Source organism: Vigna unguiculata, chromosome 11, assembly GCF_037176805.1.
Source record: "Vigna unguiculata cultivar grain cowpea cultivar isolate G323 ecotype 2 chromosome 11, ASM3717680v1, whole genome shotgun sequence".
NCBI classification, from domain to species: Eukaryota; Viridiplantae; Streptophyta; class Magnoliopsida; order Fabales; family Fabaceae; genus Vigna; species Vigna unguiculata.
Genome location: NC_140802.1, coordinates 5815973 through 5837035, shown reverse-complemented (window position 1 = coordinate 5837035; position 21063 = coordinate 5815973). Strand labels below are relative to the sequence as shown.

Below are 21063 nucleotides of genomic sequence, written 5' to 3'. Positions count from 1 at the left end.
TACACTAAATTACATAGGGAAGTACAAAATAGAAGTCAAATTATGAGAGTTAAAATATGATTTTCCTATTTGGTATAAATTTTGATATTTTAAAGAAGGGTTAAATATGTTTTTGGTCCCTTAACTTTCAGTAAATTTTAGAATTAGTCTATTTCAAAACTTTGAACCAATTTAGTCCTCCATCTTTCGAAATATGTAGATTTAGTCTTTTTAATCAAATTTTGTTAGGTTTATTTGATATTTCGTATTCAAATTTGTATTTGAGTTGTTCATACTGTTTGAGATATTTTTGCTTTAATATTAAATCAAATACTATTATGAAATGTCAAATAAACTTAACAAAATTTGATTAAAATGAATAAATACACGTATCTCGAAAAATAAATGACTAAATTGATCTAAAGTTTCGAAATGGACTAATTCCAAAATTCACTTAAAGTTAAAAGACCAAAAACATATTTAACCATTTAAAGAATAGAAATCTATAATGATGCCGATGAGAATATCTCATTTAATTAACTTTTGTCACCCGCTTTGCTGTTCAAAAATCATATCAACAAAATATTACTGTCCACAGAATTTGATATATTCACACAGAGCACATATAATATACACATGGTCAAATGACCTTTATTTATCAATAATCTTGACTGTCATTGTAAAATCTAAGTCAAGATTTGCTATTATTGCAAAACATATGTAGCCGAAGTGAAAAGAAAAACATGTGTCTTTAATGTTGTTACAGAAACACACGTGATGGCATAAATGGCCTGCTATAACTCTTCCCTCAATTAATCAAGAAACAACCTGATACGATTCGTAATCTTCATTCGACATATATGGCACTTGCGAATTTTTGATCCACACTCCAAACATGTCTGCATTTGAACCATTTACCAACCATCATAGCATGTAAATAAAACATGGAAAAATGGTAGTGTTTTTCTGAGTTTACCATGTGTCCACAACCAAAGGCCATGTTCTTCTCATTGGTTAGGCAAATCGAACAACCCTACATAATCAGTTCACAAATAACTTCACTTCTCTTCAGTAAGCTTCTTCCATGACACAATGTTTCTTATCATTATATTAAATTGGTACGAGAAGTACCATGAAATAAGTTACAAGGTGGTGAATAATTCTTGTACGAAGAAGGTGATGATGAATGTTCTATATACGAAGAAAACAAATTCTATTGTTATTATAAATTCAATTTCTTTCTCTAGTTACCTGTCTTGTAGAGGATAGGTTTCTGCTTAAACTAATTGGCTGCGACACCTATAAACAAGAAATTTAAAACCTCTTAATATCCATGCAAAAATAAGTAGAAAATATATATATATATATATATATAATATAATATATAATATAATGGAACAAAATCATTGTTTAGGAAGAGGTTCACTGGGAAAATATAACACCAGTGAGACCTAAAATCAATCATATAAGGTATTGACACCACTGTTAATCCAAAACCTTAAGACAATAGATTTATGGATCTTCGTTCTTATACGATGTTCCACTTTCTTAATTTTATTCAATGTGAGACTTAGACTCACACTTAAATTATCGACATAGAATAACACAGAAACAAATACCTCAGCACCAGCAACATTGGATTTAACGGTTGCAATTTCAGTGGAAGCATTGACTAACTTCTGCCTTGTGTCTTCTGTTACTCTCACAGGAAATTTAGTCTTCTCAAACTCTAATGTAAGCTTTTTGACATTTTTCTTTTCTTCTTGTAGCTCTATCTTAACCTTAGCACATTCCTTCTGCAGATTTACAATTGCAAAGAACCTTAGAATAATTACACTCTAATTTTCCTTCAAACAATTAATTAGTACTATGAAGATTACCTGCAGCATATGTATATATTCTTCTTGTTTTTTCCTCTCTTTAACTCCACTTTCCACTGCAATCTGCAAGCAGTGTACCCTTTGAGATAAACCGTTAACCATTTGAGTGGCTTGCTTCTCAGCATTTGACATCAATTCATTCTCATGCTTCAAAATGAAAAGCTGAAAATGGAGAAAAAATAAATGATGAAATCATCAAAATTTTACTGCAAATTGCACAACCCCACTTCAAATTTGGATTCTCATGATGTATTCACCTGGTGTTCATTTTCTTTCCTGAAGCTGTAAAGTCTATCTATAGAATTCCTTGTTCTCACTTCCCATTCGTCACGCTCTGATCGTAACCATTTGTTCTCTTCTCTGACAAAAACCATAAAACATTTTTCATCAGTTTATCAGTTTCACTAACCATGTTGAATTCAAATGTACAACTTTGAACTAAGACAAAAATATAAGAGTCAACAAAATGAAATTCCTGTCCAACTTCTTTCTACAATTCTATTAAGAAAAAATATTGGAAGTATAAAAAAGGGTGAAAACGATAATTGAGATTTCATATAACTACTGCTACAACTGTACTTGATCTTTTTCAATTCTTCTTTTAGGCTTCTCAATTGTTCTTCAACCTCCTTCTGGGGATTCTTGGTTGCTTCCTGCATTACAATGGAAGATGTGAGATCACAAAATAATCATTTTACTTTTCACACATTAAAGTTCAATTGCTAATCATACCTGAGACAAAGAAGTTGGAATCAGGGCCCTAGAACTCGTGTTTCCTGCTGCAAATATCAACCAAACAATGACATAATACACACTTGTTGGAAATAGTCCAAGTATGAGTCAAAAAAAGTCTCACATCAGATAAAATAGACAAAGTTAAACATTATATAAGAATAAAGACTCATAACACCATTGTCTTAAGGTTTTGGTGTAAAAGTGGTGTCAAATGCTTTATATGTGTAAGACCAATATCATATATATGCCGACCACAATCTTTCAATAACCATAACACAAAAAAAGTGTCACTGAAGTGACTGATCACATAACACCATTGCCTTAAAGTTTTGGAGTTAAGGTGATTTCAAAATGTCATATATATAGAACCACAATCTCTCAATAACCATATCATATACATAAAATATATATATATATATATATATATATATATATATATATATATATATATATATATATATATATAACCCAACAACACCTGGCTATAATCCTGGTTAAGTTTTTCAGATGAATTAACAGAAAATTGGAATGGAACCAAATCAAATGAATAATATGTTAGAGACCTGAGTAAAACTCCAAGCAAAGAGGACTAGATGAATGGACATCATCTTCCACTTCATATGAATTCGCATGATTTACAACCTGTGAAGAGAAAACTAGAATTATAAACTTTAACATTCTTAACTTAGATATTAATTATATTTTCATAATTTGACAGATGTGGAATGGAATGTTTGTACCTTTAAAATGAACAAATTCAGTTTTCTAATTGGTTTCTAGGATTTGATGAGAATCAAATAATTATTAATTAGCAATTCTTTCTTGAATGATTGACCTAGCTACCTGATTTGAATTTTCCATCTCAACAAGACATTGAAGTTTATGCCCTGATCTCCAATCGAAATGTTGGCATGTTCTTGAGCTGAAAAAGATAACAGTAAAAATGTTGAAGCTGTAAACAAAATAACCCAGTAAATCTTTTAGAGAAAAGAAGTTATGTATCATAAATTTATTGAATTTTCGAATCAAAGTCAAACTACTCAAGATGATTTCACACACATCATCAATTGTTCGAATACGATGGTTGCTAATATTCAATAAAACAAATGGTGAATCATGTTGACCAAAGCTAGGTCATATATTAAAAACTAAACCACAAACTGAAGTAAACTACAAATAGTGCCAACATGTTGGCATTTGAGTGGATGACATGACTTAGGATAAAGAAGTTGAATAATAAAATAATTTGTATGTGTGTGTATTAATTTAGAATATAGAATGAGTGAGAAAATGCTTCGATCTCAAATTCACGGACATTATTAAAAAATTTCATAGAAATTTTCTTCTAAATTTGTTAAAATAATTGGTAAGAAAAGACCTTTTCCTTTTATTTTTTCTAAGAAGTTTAATTGGTTGGTAATTCCTTCGTGGAAAATTATTTCCTACAAAATTATAAAATTCGTAAGTATTTCTTACAAAATTTGTTGCAAAAAATGTTTTATACAAAATATTTTACAAAAAAATTGGCAGCAATTTTCTGCAAATTTTTTTCACAACAAATTTGTAAGTATTTCTTGAAAAAGAAATTTCAAAAAAAAATTGACATGAAATATGAATTTTTTTTAGTAATAAGAAATTGTATCGTTAGAGTTTTTTTTTAAGAAAAAATCATAATATCCAAGGTAAAAAAAATTAATTAAATTATTTTTAATCTAAACTCTTAACATTTACCACTTTTGAGTGTACTGAAATAATATAGTAAATTTATTTTAAAAAGTATCTCATTAGTTTTGAAAAAATAATAATATCTAAATAAGTATTAAGAATGTGTTTTTTTTGTTTTATTTACACGAATTGTTTGGTTGTGGTGTTTTTAAAATATGTCATCATTTAATTTTAAAAAAATCCAAAAGAGAAGGATAATTAGCATACTTTGATAATATAAAAGTGTTTACATTTTATCTAATTGCATATTCTCATGTATCACAAATTACTTTTCCTTTTATAATAAGTATTTAAATTTATATATAAAATGATTTTAATTTGATTAAAAATGTAAGAAAAAAAGGTAGTTGATTTATATGCAACTTTTTTATACTAAACACATAACAAATAAATTAAAAAGAAAAAGACTCATGAAAATCTTTGAAGAAATTCTTTGACATGACATCTTTGTTCATGTATTTGGATTGTTGTTACAACTTGTTTAGTGTTTGCATTTAAAATATCTTCATTTTGACGTTTTCATATTCATATATATATGGTAAATTGTGTAAGAGTCAAGTGTTTTGGAATAATAGTTTGCATTATTTCTAGAACAAGAAAATGTCTAATGTTGCAATTACTCATAAACAGAGATTTCTTTTTATCAATTTGACATGGTTAGAGTTATTTTTAGGAAAGTCAAATATCGAAATACACCTAATTTAGATGATTAATTAAAGATGTGTTAACTTTAGAATTATATTATGATAAATGAAGATACAAATTTACAAACTTCGTAACATTGATATTACCTTAATTAAGACTGATTAATTAACGATGTGATGTGAGAAAGAGAATGTTTTTTCATAGATTTAAAAATGATCCTTTATACTGATTAAATCTCATTACTGTTTTTATTTTATTTTTTATCAAAACTTGAATTTTAATACCAAGTTACATTAATAAAAAGATTTATGAAAATGATATCTAATGTTTACTATAATACTGTAAGAGTCAAATTTCATTATTATGTTTATTAATATTCTTTTCAATAGCTATCTCGACGATGAACAAACTCAATTAAGTATAATTTTAACAAATGACGCGTAAACACAAAAATTGTATATTTAAACAATGAAATAATATATATATATATATATATATATATATATATATATATATATATATTAATTCAAAAAGTTAGGAATAATTTGGAACCAAATTTATAATTTGATTTGAAAACCCATAAACCAATTTTATGTTAAAAAGGTACGAGTTATAAGTTTTCAATTGTTAAACAATAAGGGATTTAAAATAACCAAATACAAGTGGAAAAATAAGCTTCTTCCTAAAACAAAAATTGACTTTTACATTACTATTTTACTCGTTTAACAACTTAGTCAAAATCCTTGACTTTAGATTTTTGTGTTATCATTTAAGAAAATAATTATAAAGAATCAACTTTTCTAACTAACCTTACACTTTAGCAATAAGTTCCAAAATCATAGCAGTAATAGTAATTTTTAATTAAAGAATAATTCAATCGAATATTGTATCTTTTATGTAACATTGAAAAAAAAAATGAGTACATGATTATTTTAGGAGATCAACATAGATACACTATATCTCACTTCTTTTTCCTGTTCTCTAGTGGGAATTGAAAATTTCACCCCATGATATAATTCTTTAATTAATTCAAAGACTTAACATGTAAATTAAAATAAAATTTCAATTATAAAAGTAACACATAGGATAATCTATCTAAATTCTTTTATTACTATTTTACACAACTTTCTTTACACTTGTGAGTTTCCAAACTAACTTGCACTAAAAATATATATTAAGACTTGGTGTTAAAACATTTGTTAAATAACATTGAAATGTGGCATGAATATTATATATATATATATATATATATATATATATATATATATATATATTTGTGTAGAAAAGAAAGATATGCATCATATATTAAACTCATTGAGGAATTAATGAAACATTAAATTAAAAAAAAAAAAAAACATGAAAACAAAGCATTGACTTGAGATGTTTTGGTTAGGTTGACTTTAGAGTAGGGTTAGACAGTAAGAAACTTACCAATATTTTATGGCTTTGCATCTTGAACACACTTTAGAACTTGGATTTCCACACACTGCACACCCTTCATTATTATTCACAATGCCATTATTTCCACACATCAATGATCTTTCATCACTTTTTTCTCCTCCTTCAATATAGTAAACATCTTCTTCTTCATATATTCTCTCTTCAACTTCATTTGATGAGTGTTTTTCCTGCTCATAGTTAAAATCTCAAGCACTCAGAATATAACATGTTATTGGTCAAAATCATATTGGAACAAAAATCTCAGATTTTTGAGATCTGACATGGTTGAAAGAGAGACTCCACTGAATATGTTTGACCAGGTTTTTCTGAATACATATACTTTGTACTTGTAACATGGTTATCTAAGAATTATACAAAAATAATTACAGCATGACAACATATTTATAATTTCATAATCAAACCAATCATTCCCCTCCAATATTTTTTTGGTAGGGTTTCTTTAGATTCACTCCACAACTTCTGATATTTTCTTTATAATTTCTATATCATACAGCAAGCATCAAGAGGAAATTGATGTCAACTTGAACATATATATATATATGATAACATGGACTGAAAATAATTAAGCAGAAGCACCATGATAAGACATTCATGAGAAGGTGATTCTTGTTGATCTTCTGACCCTTCAATCTCAACACATTCATATCTATGGAAAAGCCTCCAGTGCTTAAAATTGCATGTTTTTGAGCTGATAACAACAACAAAACAATGAAATCCATCAAAACCAATCAAAATATTGAAACTTATATCTATCTATCTATATATATATATAGAAACAAATGAAAAATAATTGAGTTAGTGTAAGGGAATGGAACACAATATGGTGGGAGTTGAATAACGATTCAATGGTTTCTATATTTTGTGCTGAATCTTATCACAAAGCTGCAACAGAACTTTCTGCCGACAAATGCTACTAAGTGTTGTATTGTTTTTTATTTTTTTTTTCAGCTTTCTGAGGTGTATCAGATGGAAAACTGATTCTGCTGGTGGCTTTGTGATTGAACAAATGTTTGCAACAGTGTGTTTTGTAATTGAATGAATGTAAAAAGCAGAAAGCAAAAAAGGGTGAACGAAAAATTGAGGGTTTATTATTACCAATATATGGCAGTTTTGCAGCGTGAGCATGTTGAAACTGTGGTGTTGCTTATTAATCTGGCACAGAAGGAGCAAGCACTGTGTTCAGAGAATATGTAGTTGTTTCTGTCATCACTGATCTGCACATGTTCTTTCAAATCATTCTCCTCACTGGAACTGTTGTTATTGGATAACTTGTTTTCTAGCCAGAAAAGCAACCCTAGGAAGGGTAATATCACCAACACTACGATCATAAGAACACAATTTTGAGTCAAGGTTACCCCATAAACATTCATCACGAATGTTTTATTTTCCACTGTTGGATTATGTGCAAGAGTTTAAATGATGATTATATATAGTTCTTCAGCATATCTGAATATATAGTATTAAATTATTTATTTATTAATATCGATATTGTCAGACATGTTCATGGAAATTCCAATGTCTTCTTCCGTGATAGTTGCTATTATTATTTAAAGGGAAACTTAATAATAAAAAAATAGTTGAAGGGTGATTAGAGGAGAACCGGTCAATAGAAAATATTGAAAGCAATAACTATGGCAATGTTAACCGTTGACCTAACTCATGTTTTGTTAATACTCTCGATAGGTGCCTCTTATGAGGATGATTAGGGGTGATTCATTAAAATAAATTATTTTAATATGATTTTTGAAGTACAATGGTGGAATAGTTTCTGAATTATGTCAATTTTGCATCTAAAATAAAATAACGAAACAATTCCTATATATAATTATGTCAAGTAAACTCGTCCTTGGATTATATATCTAATTTCGTCCTAATTTTAATGGGAAGGTTTTTTATTATTTGCATTGGATGATGTTTGATTTTTCAAATTGAATATTTTTGGTCTTCGTCTATACATTAATACAGTGAAAGTTTTTTTTTATGTTAGTTATTTTGGGACTTTTATCTCCGTCTTAAGTGTGATGTTATTTTAGAACACGTAAATTTATGTTACATGAAAAATATACGACATAAATCCATTAATTTACGTTGGACTACTAAGTTTGGTTTAAAATAGTCTATTACTAATAAAAAAAATTACAATGAAATGAATATTTTTGAGTTAATTTCAATTTAATGTGTTATATATATCAAATGAAAATTTTTTACAAAGTTTAATAGTTGGTGAATAAAAAAATCAAACTTAGGATAAATATTGGGTCGTGCATGAAGAAGATTGAGTTCTACAAATTGAAAAGGTAAGATACTTAGAATATGAATACTATTAAACTTGTTCACCTTAATCTTTTTCGTGAGTGACCCAACTTTTGTCCTAAATTTAACTGTTGTGTCACTAATTCTTCTTCAACTTTATCAAAAATTCTTTATTTGATATGCAACTCCCAAACCGGAACAAATTAAGAAATATTCATTTCATTATAACTTTATTTATTGGTGATAGAAATGAACAAGGTGAGAATCGATATTCAATTTTTATTTATTATTTTCAAACTTTTACATGATAATATTTAATTCTCAATCTCAAGTATCTAATGTATACCTTTTTATGTTTGAATCTCACAAAATAACACTTTTTTTTTGTATTTTTTTTCATTATAAAAATTTAATTAATGTTTAAAATAATAAAAAGTAAATACAGGTGCAGGTTAAAGTATAATCATAAAAATAAATTGGGTTTAATATATTTTGTCCCAAATTTTAACTCAAGATGTGTTATATTGTGTTATAGACTAGCAGTTGAATTAGACTCTGTTAAATGGTATACATAATTCAAACCTAAACTTGAAACATCACTTAACTCTTCAAAAGAAATTAATGCAATTAAATTATAAGGAGTGTATATATTATTTTTAAAGTTTGAAGATTAAATTATACTAAAGTTTGGGACATGATAAAATTCTAATTTAGTATCCAAATTTAGAGACTACAAATATATTTAATCTAATTTATTTCGTGTCAAATTTTAAAGAATAAAAGCATATTCAACCTAAATAAATTTTTAGTTAAAAAATAAAATTAAAGATAATGAAATTCACTTTTAATTTTTTTTTAGATATTTATACTGGAAAATTAAAAAAAAACGTCGTGTAAAGTATATAAGCTTTTAAGAAGCATAAAAGTAACATTTTTATATTAAAAGGTGAAAACATACAATTAAAACAAAATAAAATCTCAAATAAACAAACACCTATCCACATTTCTATCACACTATAATAATATAGTTTTAAGAAAATTATAAAAACAGTTTTAAAATAAATTGCATTAAAAATTTTATTTTTGTGTTATTAAAATATAAATTATTTAGTTGAAAAATATAATTAAAATAGTTATAAAAATATATGCTTATTTTTTACACTAGAAATTGTGACAGTCCTACATCTAGTTGTCACTGTCAGTCCTTTTTAAACGACTATGATATAACAACTTTTTTTCTACAAGAAAAGTATATAGTCACTTGACCAATAAGGAAAAGGTACAATATTAGTTTTGAAAAAATTGATCATTGAAAGTTGTCACAAATAATATTTATATTTATATTTATATTTATATAAAAATTAAGTCATTACATGAACTTTTCATTAATTAATTTTCTTTACTACTATTTTTTTTTTCCATTTTCAAACTTGTCTTTTATGAGTTTTATACTCTCCCTTTGCATACAAAGAGTTTATACAATATAACTTCATCTTGTAAAATTCTCTCGCATGTAAATTTTTCTTGTATGTATTTTATGTAGATTCTTCTAAATAGTTTTTCTGATTTTCTATCAATTCTTTTAAATTGTTGAGAAGTATATTAACTGTTTTTAATATTGTATGTATAAAGTAGCATAGTTTACATTACAAATAAACAAAAAAATATTCTATTTCTAACAAAAAAGGTATTAAAATCATTTAAAAAATTTAGAGTGTTATTGGTGAAAAAAATGTTAATGTCATACAAATAATTAAAAGTTGCATAATATTATTGAAATTGTAAATTTTTGGTAAGAAATAATATTCTGAAAAATATCATATTTATTTCTATGTTATAAACTTAATTATTTTTATTCTTCTAAAGTTTTTTGGTCAACCACCTTTATTGGTCATGGTAAACGAAGGATCTAGAAGTAAATTAATCATGCACGACGACTTTTGAATACGTATGTTCTGTGTTCAAACGCTGTTATAATAATTTCCGAGAAATTTTCTAATTGTTCACGAAATTCAGTATAGTTGAAAATGAAACACTCTTGATTGAAACTTATATTCGACTTATATTTTACGTAACATTCTTTTTATTATTCTCTTACGTAGAATAATAATTTTAGCAATAAGAGTTAAAAGTTTCCCTTTTTAGCTAGACATATTTTAATTTCTCATATAAATATTTCACAATTACAATTGGATATCGTCAAAAAAAAAATCCAACTATACAAATAAATAAAAAATCACTTTCTCTTAAATCATATATATATAGAGAGAGAGAGGGAAAAAATTATAAATAAGAAAAATATTTTTTGTCTACAAGTAAATCCAAAACCCTAAAAGCATTTTGTAATGCAATTTGCTATAAGTACATGCATCTTACATATACGTTTGATACAATTTATATGGTCGAATCTTTGGTATAAATTTCTATGTAACTATACTTCTCAAATACTTATTGCACAACTACATTAGTAGGTAAAGATTTTTAGTGCAATTATTAAAATGAGTATGTTTTCCACCTTCATGTGTTTGATTGAACATGTGTAGTTTAATGCATGAATGTGCTTCTCATAGTCACATGAACACAATCACATGTATGTGGTCACACCTTTTGTCTAATTTTCTCTACAAGAGTGTTTCTCACATATGTTGTGTGAAGGAAGTTGAATTACACAAAAGTTGGTGAAACATTAATTATAAAAGTTATGAATCTCTTCTTTATTGAACTTTATATATAGAAGATATTTATATTCTTTTATATGTTATTGTTCATATATATCTCTCACATAGTACCATGATGAAATAAAAACAACTTATATTCATATCCATGAATTTTAAAAGAATGAATATCTAGATAAAACAAATCTTAAAAAAAAATAAAATCAAAATCGTTTAATAATTTAGGAACTAATCTTTTTATAATATATTTAAGTGGATGTATAATCAATTTTGTTGGATTAACTTAAGTTTAAAATTCACATCGAATCATCCAATAATTTTAGTTCCACACAAAAGATTTATATACCTTACAAACGGGTAACATGTGTAGAAATATAACTATACAAAGCACAAGTATCCAACTTTGAATAATCCTAGTTAAGAAAAGAACTTTTTTTTTAATTGTTTGTCTCACAAATGTGCATTCTACAGAATTAGAATCCTATGTTTTCTCTCTGAATGAATTTTTACAATATCTCTATGCTTATTTACAATAGAAGACAAAAAAACATTGTCTTTCATTTTGAATGGTTAATATCAATGGCACGATTAAATTAACCAATGGTTTATAGTTATTAGCTAAATATACAAAACTTATTCAACTCGTAGGTAACAAAAGCAGTAGCAACAGGATCAGAAAACTCTGCAGACTAGGGATTACACATTTATTCAGATAAAAAATTCACTTCGACTATGTAAAGTTCTTGCAGTGGAAATGTGGAATACATAGGTGTTTGTTCAAGACAACGTTTGCACTTTCTACATTGAAGGGTCAGTTGAAAACATCATTATATACATGTTCCTTTTTGTCTGGGATAAAAGAAGACATGAGGAACTATATGTGAAAGGGAATGTAACAGGTGAAAAACTTTGTTACAGGATTATTATATATATTTGGAGCACACAGAAAATACTATATGAGCATACAAACTTTTTCAACCAGGAAACAGCTTGATGTAGTTTGTGATCTGTTCCCGGCATATAGGACACCTTGATAACTTTGATCCACAGTCTCTGCAAGTCTGCAGAAGAATTGATTACTTGATAGCGATCATGTGTAAATGTGAATAACAAAAAGGAAGAACAGTTTAGAAAAACTCACCATGTGTCCACATCCAAAGGCCAAGTCCTTGTCATTGGAGAGGCATACAGAACAAATCTACATTAAATCAGAGATGACTTTTAGCTTAGAAAGGAAGGTCTAGAAGAGTTTTAGATATAGCCATGCTAAAAACAGAGGACATACACTTTTGTAAATTCTTTCTCTCTTTTTAATCTTCTGGCCAAATTCTAAACCAGTTTCAGGCAGAAGCATCATTGTGGTGCAATTGTTTTGATAAACTACTGAAATGGGTAGATTTGAAAAAAAATTCGGATGAGAAAGTTGTGTCACTTTGACATGACTTCATTGAAAAAAGTCGTGACAGGGTGACACTAAGACTTTAGTGCAAAGCATTTGTATGCTGAAGTCATGCAAGGTGACATAACTTTAGTTTAGTGCATTTTAAATTGAAATCGTGTCAAGATAACACGACTTTAGTTCAATTTCAGTAGAAGTCGTGCCAAGGTGATACAATTTCAGCTTAAAATACTTTGAATTAAAGTCGTCTCACCATGCCACTACTTCAACTTTAAAAATGCTTTGAACTAAAGTCGTACCACCTTGTCACGACTTCTCACAATGAAGTCGTGCCACCTTGGCATAACTTACCCATTTTCGTAACTTTTTTCAAATATGTTCATTTATGTAATTTTTCTAAAAAACCTGTTTCAATTTCAAGTTAATTACTTGGTTTCTTTTTCAACATTATTGATGCCAATCTAATTGCAGACTCAATCACATTCATTTAAAATTGAGACAGAGGAAAACCTATAAAGCTTTGAGTCTACTTGAACATGATTCAACAATGAACATGATTAACTAAAACACCTCCTTTATGTTATGATAGGCTATGCTAAGGTGTGTAATAGGCAAGCCAATAGGGCAAAGAAACACACATAATGCAAAGCTAACGAGATTTTTACCTTATAATCTGACGTTCTGATTTTCCTATAAAGATCACTGAGTTTTTCCTGAGAACAAACCAGTAGTGAAAAGTATAACATCCAGAGAATCTCCACCTAAATAAAAAGCTTTGATTTGGAACCAACAAATGGAAGAATTGACATATCAATAAGTACCTCAGCAATTGCAGCTCTAGATTCAGCAAATATAAGATCTCTGCGAAAATTCTCCTTAAGATGTTGGTAATGCTCTCTCTCTTCTTGTATCTCTTGTCTTACTGCTTCAACTTCTTTCATGGCTATTTTTGCAGCTTCATGACTCTTGCCAGATTCCACTGTAAGACGTTGAGCACGTTTATGCTCTTCTTGCAGTACTTTCTTCAAGTCAGCACATTCACTCTATACATAAACAATAACTATGAGCAATATTTCTGAACCAAGACATGTAACTTTCATTCATCCGTCAATGAAAACTACAGATAAGGAAATAGCAAGAGGATAAAACATAGGTACAATTTCTTAAGTGTTTTGGTACAATTCTCCAATCAAAATTGCAGTTTCATCTTAGTAAATCTATGTTCATATTTAATGAAATACAACTTCAATTCTGATCAAAGAAGCACCCAAAAATGTTTAAGGAACTGCATCTAAGTTATATTGGTTGAAACATTTCAAAAAGATCAATACAAAAAGAAAGAAAGAAAACAGACCTCTAAACATTGTACATGTTCTTCAAGCTGTCTCTTCTCTACATTGCTTTCTTGCACTGCATTCTGTGTGGTAGTTAAATTAACACAAATAGATTGATACAGAAAAAATAAAATGCACAACTATCGAGTACTCGAAACTGAAAACTGAATTGGTCAAATCCAAGACCTGCAAGTGGTTTAGCCTTTTGTATAAACTATGAATCACTTGGTAAGCTTTCTTTTCAGCATCTGATATTGATTCTTTTTCCTTCTTCAACACAAGCAACTGTAAAAGGGCAAAAGAATGAAGTCCTAAAATGCCTCAAGTGCTTGGACAATGCTCAATTTTCTTGGAACATGTCACTTATTATGACGAGTCCAGTTTCTCTATTGAGTTTTTCAGACTGTTATCTGCTGAGCATTAAAAATACTACACACTGCTTTGGTATTTTAAAACTTTAAAACCAGTCACAATCAGTATAGTTTGGAGGCACAGCAGAGAAACAATATAGAAAAACCCAGTACAGAATCCAAATTCATTAGTTACCTGGTAGTTTGATTGTCTTTTGAGGCTTTGAAATTTTTCTCTCTCAAACTTTGCTAGATTCTTCCACTCATCAAGTTCTGATTGTAATAATGAAGTCTCATTCCTTACAATAGCCAACAAAAGCAAAGACTAAGTTTGATGTTTTCATACAAGTAAATCACAACAGACATCAAGAAGGAATGAAACAAATTTACCTAGACTTTGCTACTTCATCTTCAAGATATAATAACGCTTTGTTGGAAGGATCCTTCATTATAACATACATTTTGTCACAACGAATCATTTCAGACACTCATTTACACTTTCTTTCAAGCACACTTTCTTCTAAGGTTGGAATTCATGAAAGAAAATAATTTTCACATTCATTTTTGTTTTTCTCCTTAAAAAGTCTATAAAGAAATTTATCTAAACAGGGTTAAATGCAGAATCAGAGTTGCATATTTACTGGCACTTGGCATTAATCTCACCTTATAGGAGAAAGTGTGGCAGAAAGAGAGTAAGAGTTTATATTGTTATTTTTCCACAATTGTGTCAATGGTACCTCTGATACTTCAGTTGGAGACTTGAAGCTTGTGCTTCCTGCTGCAAGAGCCAAATAAAGACACAACAGTAACAACCGATGAATCTTTTGGAAAATGTTTCTATCAATCTTAGCAAAGTGAAGAAAAGTTAGTTTAAAAGGTGAAAGGAATTAAACCTGGATGACACTCCAAAGAAAGAGGACCAGGTGATTGAACATTATCTTCCTCTTCATATGAATTCTGCAGCATTCCACCCTGTGAGGAAAGTGGCTACAATATCATCAACTCTAACATCATCATTACCATTTCATATGTATAAAAACTAAGGGTTTGACACTTTTAACAACTTGGACAGAGAAAAATCAGTTAATCAAGTTCATATGACCAACCCCACCACCATCTCTCATATTTTTTTTCTTCACTAACAAATTCTTAGCTTCATAAATCTTTCTCAAGTCTAGATTCTTTGTTGGTTATTTTTGCTGTCATATGCTAAGCATTTAAAATACACCAATGATGTTGGTGTTTTAAAAATCTTTTTAATATATTTTAAAACATTAAAGTAAGTATTTATCAATGTATTTTGAAGATCTAACAAAGAAACGATATAAAAAACTCTATCAGATAATCCAAATTCATCTTTCTCCATCATTTTTGTTTTCTATAACACTTAAGTTGACATCTTCATGTCGGCTTGAAGGAGTAAATTTACATCTCTGTGGGGTGTTTGTGTTGGAGCTGAATCAACCCTTGCAATGCAGTCCACTTTATGCCATTTCCAGTCCATGATCAAGCACTTCACTGAGCTGAAAAGAAAAAGAAAGGAAAAACAGAAAACTGATAACCCAGCAACTGCATGAAGCTGGAACTGGAATTAATGTAAACAGTTGTCCTGCATCCATGCAATCAGGTGAATCAGAACTGTTAAATTCTGTATGTGTTTGAAAATGTTAGACATTCTCTAATAAACAGTTATCTGAGTTCTTCATATGATGATTTTAGAATCAAAAACATCACAGAATTAATTAAAGTAATTACTAATGGCATTACAGTGAGTTAAAAATTGGAAAGTTTAAGACTAACCAGTATTGCACAGCTTTGCATCGTGAACATCTTGTGGTACTTGGCTTATCACATACTTTGCAGCCATGCAAATTGTTAACATGGTTATTACTAGAAACTTCCACTGCCATATCTGATTCTGGACTCCACAGAACTCCATCTTCAACAGTGGAAGCATTAGAGGCACTCTCCTGACAGAACTCTTATTAATTAGCAATAACATTCTTAATCAAAGATAAAATGGATATTATTTTATATATTACAAGTTAGAAATTGGGATTAAGTCTAGCTAAACACTATGAAGTGAGTTTACCTATTTATATGCTTGATTTTAGTTATATCTCTACCATGTTGGATCTCCAACACCCCTTTAGCAACTTGACTTTGAAATTACTCATTTTGATAAGTTCATAACCATTCAATAGTTGGTGATAATAAAATTGAAGTCCAGATTCTTTATTGATTTTTTCGTGTTATCGTCTGTTGAGCATTAAAAATACATTGTATTAATATTTTAAATATCTTTTTATTATATTTTAAAACGTCAAAACGAATGGTAATCAATATATTGTAAAGGTACAGTAGAACAACAGTCCAACAAAACCCAGCAGAAAATCCAAATTCAACAAAATTTCACTAAATCTCCTGGCACAAAAATATCTTGCCGGTGAACTTGAAAAGATTTCAGATGCTTCAATGATACATACATCATAGATATTGTTATAAAAGGTGGTTTATAAATTTTATTTATATATATTTTATTTTAATCATATTTCCATGTCTGAGATTTCATGCAAATATATATAATGGACGGTAGAGTTTGTAGAAAAGATTTTCTTTATTAGAATTTTTAATATTTTATTAAAAAAATTAAAATATTTCATGAAATTTTAAAAATTTATAGAAAAACTCACACAAAACTCATTTATTATATTTTTTATACAAAATCCATAAAAAAAAGGTTCACAGAATGAAAAAATAAAATTGAATTTCTACACTCCGAGGAACGAAATTCTAAATGATTATGATATTGTGTTAATAAGTAAGATTATATCTAACTCAAGTTTTGAACTTAGAACAACAGGACTATGATATACATAGGTTTATGTTTACTTCAACTTTAAAAAACTATGTAAGGTGAAGTTTGACTCTTAGAATGTAAGGCTTTTGGATATACAAGAAAAAACTCCTTAATCAAAATTTTATCAATTATAAAGTTTTCTTTACTCGTTGAATTGCATTAAGAGTGATCCACCTTTAAGAAGAGTCATTTGAATTATATTTGAAAAATTATATTGAGAGTGAATATGATTACTTAAAATTGTGCCTAATTTTAATCAAAGGATGATTTTTCACTAGAAATATTACCAAAAGTTTTGCTACACAATTCAATTTTCTTTTCTTACATTTTTCACATGGTCGGTTTCAAATAATTGCTACTTTTTTATAAAACATACTTATATTATAGATATATAAAATGTCCAATACTAAATTATAAAAAAATAAATAGATATATACAATCAAATGAATTAACCACTTTTTATTTTATTCTTCCACTTTGTCATTTTTTGTGTATTATTTCTACCTTTATGGTGATGTATGCATTCTACTCATTTTTATTTTAAACAAGTCATTTGGTTGAATTGCTTTTTTCCTTATACCGACTAAATTACTAATACTGGAATACGCAAGTTGAAGATTATTATGAAAGTTTTTGTACTTGACTCATCATTTAACATTATTGAAGATGACAAATACTATTAAGATAGGATTTTTTTTTTTTTTTTCTAACTTCCAATCATTCTAATTATTTCTGCACGTTTAAGGCATAAACACTTCTAAAAAGGAATATTGAAATATTAATAATAACTACATCCGGTATTTTGCATGATTTATGTAAAAAATAATTATTATTTACTATTAAAAAAATACATATTTCCGATCAATTGTTTTTGAAAATATTTGTAAATTTTGTTAGTAATAATGATTTGTAAGAATTTGTTTTTTATTTTTTTTAAAATATTTTACAGAAAATTTTGTAAATTATTACCAATTTAATAATTTTATAAAAAATAATTATTCACGAAAAAATTACCTATCAATTAAAATTTGTAGAGAAATAATAAAAAAGTGTTTTTTTATAAAATTTTATGACAAATTTGTAAAAAAAAATTCACGAAATACGAAAAATTCCAATAGTAATTAAAAAAATTGAATACATATTTATATTCTTTTTTAAACTTTTGATATCGTTAATATGTTATTTGTTACCTGTGATTTCAAGTTGCATTTATAAGAATATTATTTCTTCAAAAATATATCAATAAATATTTTAAAATATATTTAAAAGAATTAATATATTAACACAAAATTCTAATCTATTTATAAACTCTCTTTTTTAATTATTTTACAGTTTGATATGTTATTTGTGACCTGTGGTTTCAAGTTGCATTTATAAGAATATTATATATAACGATCCAACCAAACACAGCCGTTGACAATTGACAATAAACACAAACAGTTCTGAAACAAAACTTACCATTTCAGAGTTCTGAACAACCTTTGAGCTTCTTTCATTATCACTTGTTTCTGTTTTATCTGTTGCAACCTTTGATTCATGGCATTCATATTTATGCCTTGATCTCCAATGTATAATTTGGCATTTCATAGAGCTAACAAAGCAATAAAATAATCACTTTAGAAGCAGATTCATAAAAACTTTATTATTACTGATGTTAGAAGTGGGTAGTTTGTTAACGATCCGATAATAGGTGAAACAGAATGTTCAACAAAATTTCGTTATGATAGATTTTAACTTGGTTCTGATCCCATGTTAGGAGTGAATTTTAAGCCTAACTCAACCTTACAAAATCGACTTGTAAGATGAGGTTTATACCTCATTTATATATTATGAAATTATTTTATCTATAGTTGGGGTAGAACTTCCAACAATTTACATTTTTTGTTTAATTTCCTGGTTCATATTTCATTGAAAAAATAAATATTTTAAGATTTTATGGATGTATTGTTAAATTTGCAAACTCTAACTTGCTAATCAAGAATCATCCTCATTAATTACAATATAATTTAATTGTTAATCACTAAACTACTTTTTGTACTAAAATGGCTGAATCTGCAACTAAGATATTGTGACGTGATCTTTAGTTAAAAATCTTATATATAGTTTAATTTCTTGTGTATCTATCCAGTCTAAAGATTTTCATATTTTTATGAGGATTAGAATTAATTTTAAATATAATCTAAAAAATATTCAATCATCTAATCTAACTATCAATTTTTTAATTAAGGTTGTTTTTTTTTTCAAAACAATGTGATTTTTTTTTTATTTCAGAACACGGTTTTAAGGGGCTTTTTTTAAGTTATCTAATGTTTAAACAAATTATAATGATAATAATAAAAATGCTGAGAATAGCATCATTAAAAAATAAGTCTTACAACATCATAACATAAGAGAATATTTGATATCAAATTTTCTAGTTCTTAATCATGCCACTTACTTTTTATACTTCATATATGTGATTTTCTTTTGGTCATTTTTCATTCAACTATTTATTGAGTTCCACAAGTTCCATATATCTAAACCTAACTGGAAAATTTATGACTTGAATTTACTAAAAAAGTTCAAAATAAAATTGAAAACCATTACTGCATCAAAGTTAACAAAAGTTAATGATGAAAGACAAAATGAACATTTAAAAGGATAAATGGCCGAAACATATTTTAAACAAACTTTAATGAATTCATCATATCGAGAGATATTAAATGATAAATAAATAAATAAACAAATTATAATATTGAAATTTAATTAAAAAAATAAAAAACAGATGAAACCATTTGACTGTTCTTACCAATATCTAGCAGACTTGCAGCGAGAGCACCTTGTGGTGGCGAAATTTCCACAGAAGGCACAGCCACCGTGTCTCCTCCCATCACCGCCAGCGGACACGGTGGTCCGGTGGCAATCTTCCTCATGAAAGTACTGGTCTAACTCATAAACGTTGTCGAATTCATCAAACTCATCAACCTCATTCACACTGTGATTGCTTTCTGTGTCTTCTGCTAAGTGATACAACAGAAACCAGAATCCAATCACAAGTGTGAAGAACAATATCTGAAGCCATGTTTTGATGCTATGATCAGAAATGGATGCTCCCTTTTCTCCCAAACCAAGCAACCCCAGAAGCCAATTCAGGTCCAATGATGCACCAGAAGCAGCCATCGATCCAAATTCCAAAACTTTTTACAGAGGGAGAAAGCAAAACCCTTGGAATGTTGATGAGAAAATTGAAGGAGCCTTGGAATGTTGGATGAATATGAAGGTCTTTTATAAGTGTTTTTTTGTTTACTTGCATGATTTTCCAGGTTGTTTCACTTTGATTTGTTTAATAATGAAAGTGTAATTACGTAGAAGAAACAAAAGAGTGAACACGTCTACAGACACCAGATTCTTAATCACCAAGATAAAAAGTAATTAATTAGTATAATGAATATATTGAACAATTTAGATATAATTTATAAATATCGGTAACTAAATAGTTTTTTAACCATATTTTTGGATTTGTCACTTAATTATTTTTTAAATTGATCACTAAACATTTATTATTAAATTAAATAGAAATCAATGTTTTTTATAGTTAAAATTTTGATAATTAGTGTTGATATCCATTCATTATAATAACAAATTTAAAAATTATTTTGATTATTCATATTTTTTAATTTATAAAATAAGAGTTAAATATGTTTTTGCTCTCTCAAGTTTCACTGAAATTTGAAATTAGTTCATTTTTAAAAATTTTGACAAATTTAGTCTTTCATCTTTAAAAATGT

The 21063-nt window shown here is 27.7% G+C and overlaps 2 protein-coding genes across 7 annotated transcripts; both read right to left on the bottom strand.

Annotated features, from left to right (window-relative positions):
- Positions 1 to 490: 490 nt before the first annotated feature.
- Positions 491 to 7822, bottom strand: LOC114169928 (uncharacterized). Of its 4 annotated transcripts, none has more exons than XM_028055331.2 (13): positions 7521 to 7822; positions 7002 to 7113; positions 6396 to 6592; positions 3438 to 3516; positions 3158 to 3236; positions 2592 to 2638; positions 2439 to 2512; positions 2117 to 2219; positions 1860 to 2021; positions 1599 to 1775; positions 1231 to 1278; positions 956 to 1012; positions 491 to 878 (listed from the first exon to the last, which is right to left on the bottom strand). In XM_028055331.2, the coding sequence occupies exons 1-13, from the start codon at positions 7793 to 7795 to the stop codon at positions 792 to 794; spliced, it is 1497 nt and encodes a 498-aa protein (XP_027911132.2). In that variant the 5' UTR covers positions 7796 to 7822; the 3' UTR covers positions 491 to 791. The 4 variants fall into 4 exon arrangements, with proteins under 4 accessions (XP_027911132.2, XP_085524917.1, XP_027911130.2 ...); XM_085668791.1 differs by having other exon boundaries at positions 2592 to 2635; XM_028055329.2 differs by having other exon boundaries at positions 491 to 1012.
- A 4212-nt stretch (positions 7823 to 12034) lies between these two features.
- Positions 12035 to 20551, bottom strand: LOC114168389 (uncharacterized). Of its 3 annotated transcripts, none has more exons than XM_028053178.2 (14): positions 20085 to 20550; positions 18755 to 18887; positions 16237 to 16406; positions 15866 to 15959; positions 15330 to 15408; positions 15174 to 15214; positions 14827 to 14879; positions 14633 to 14735; positions 14273 to 14371; positions 14107 to 14169; positions 13574 to 13795; positions 13418 to 13465; positions 12495 to 12551; positions 12035 to 12414 (listed from the first exon to the last, which is right to left on the bottom strand). In XM_028053178.2, the coding sequence occupies exons 1-14, from the start codon at positions 20453 to 20455 to the stop codon at positions 12328 to 12330; spliced, it is 1620 nt and encodes a 539-aa protein (XP_027908979.2). In that variant the 5' UTR covers positions 20456 to 20550; the 3' UTR covers positions 12035 to 12327. The 3 variants fall into 3 exon arrangements, with proteins under 3 accessions (XP_027908979.2, XP_027908981.2, XP_027908982.2); XM_028053180.2 differs by having other exon boundaries at positions 15174 to 15211; XM_028053181.2 differs by lacking the exon at positions 14273 to 14371 and having other exon boundaries at positions 20085 to 20551.
- Between the last annotated feature and the right edge of the window lie 512 nt (positions 20552 to 21063).

Coding starts and splice junctions, on each gene's coding strand:
- LOC114169928 (XM_028055329.2), bottom strand. CDS start 7,795: ATGAATGTTTATGGGGTAACCTTGACTCAAAATTGTGTTCTTATGATC. Junction 3,237..3,437: donor AGATGGAAAATTCAAATCAG/GTAGCTAGGTCA, acceptor TTCTCTTCACAG/GTTGTAAATCATGCGAATTC. Junction 1,013..1,230: donor ACCTATCCTCTACAAGACAG/GTAACTAGAGAA, acceptor CTGATTATGTAG/GGTTGTTCGATTTGCCTAAC.
- LOC114168389 (XM_028053178.2), bottom strand. CDS start 20,455: ATGGCTGCTTCTGGTGCATCATTGGACCTGAATTGGCTTCTGGGGTTG. Junction 15,409..15,865: donor CACAAACACCCCACAGAGAT/GTAAATTTACTC, acceptor CTTTCCTCACAG/GGTGGAATGCTGCAGAATTC. Junction 12,415..12,494: donor CCTTTGGATGTGGACACATG/GTGAGTTTTTCT, acceptor ATTCTTCTGCAG/ACTTGCAGAGACTGTGGATC.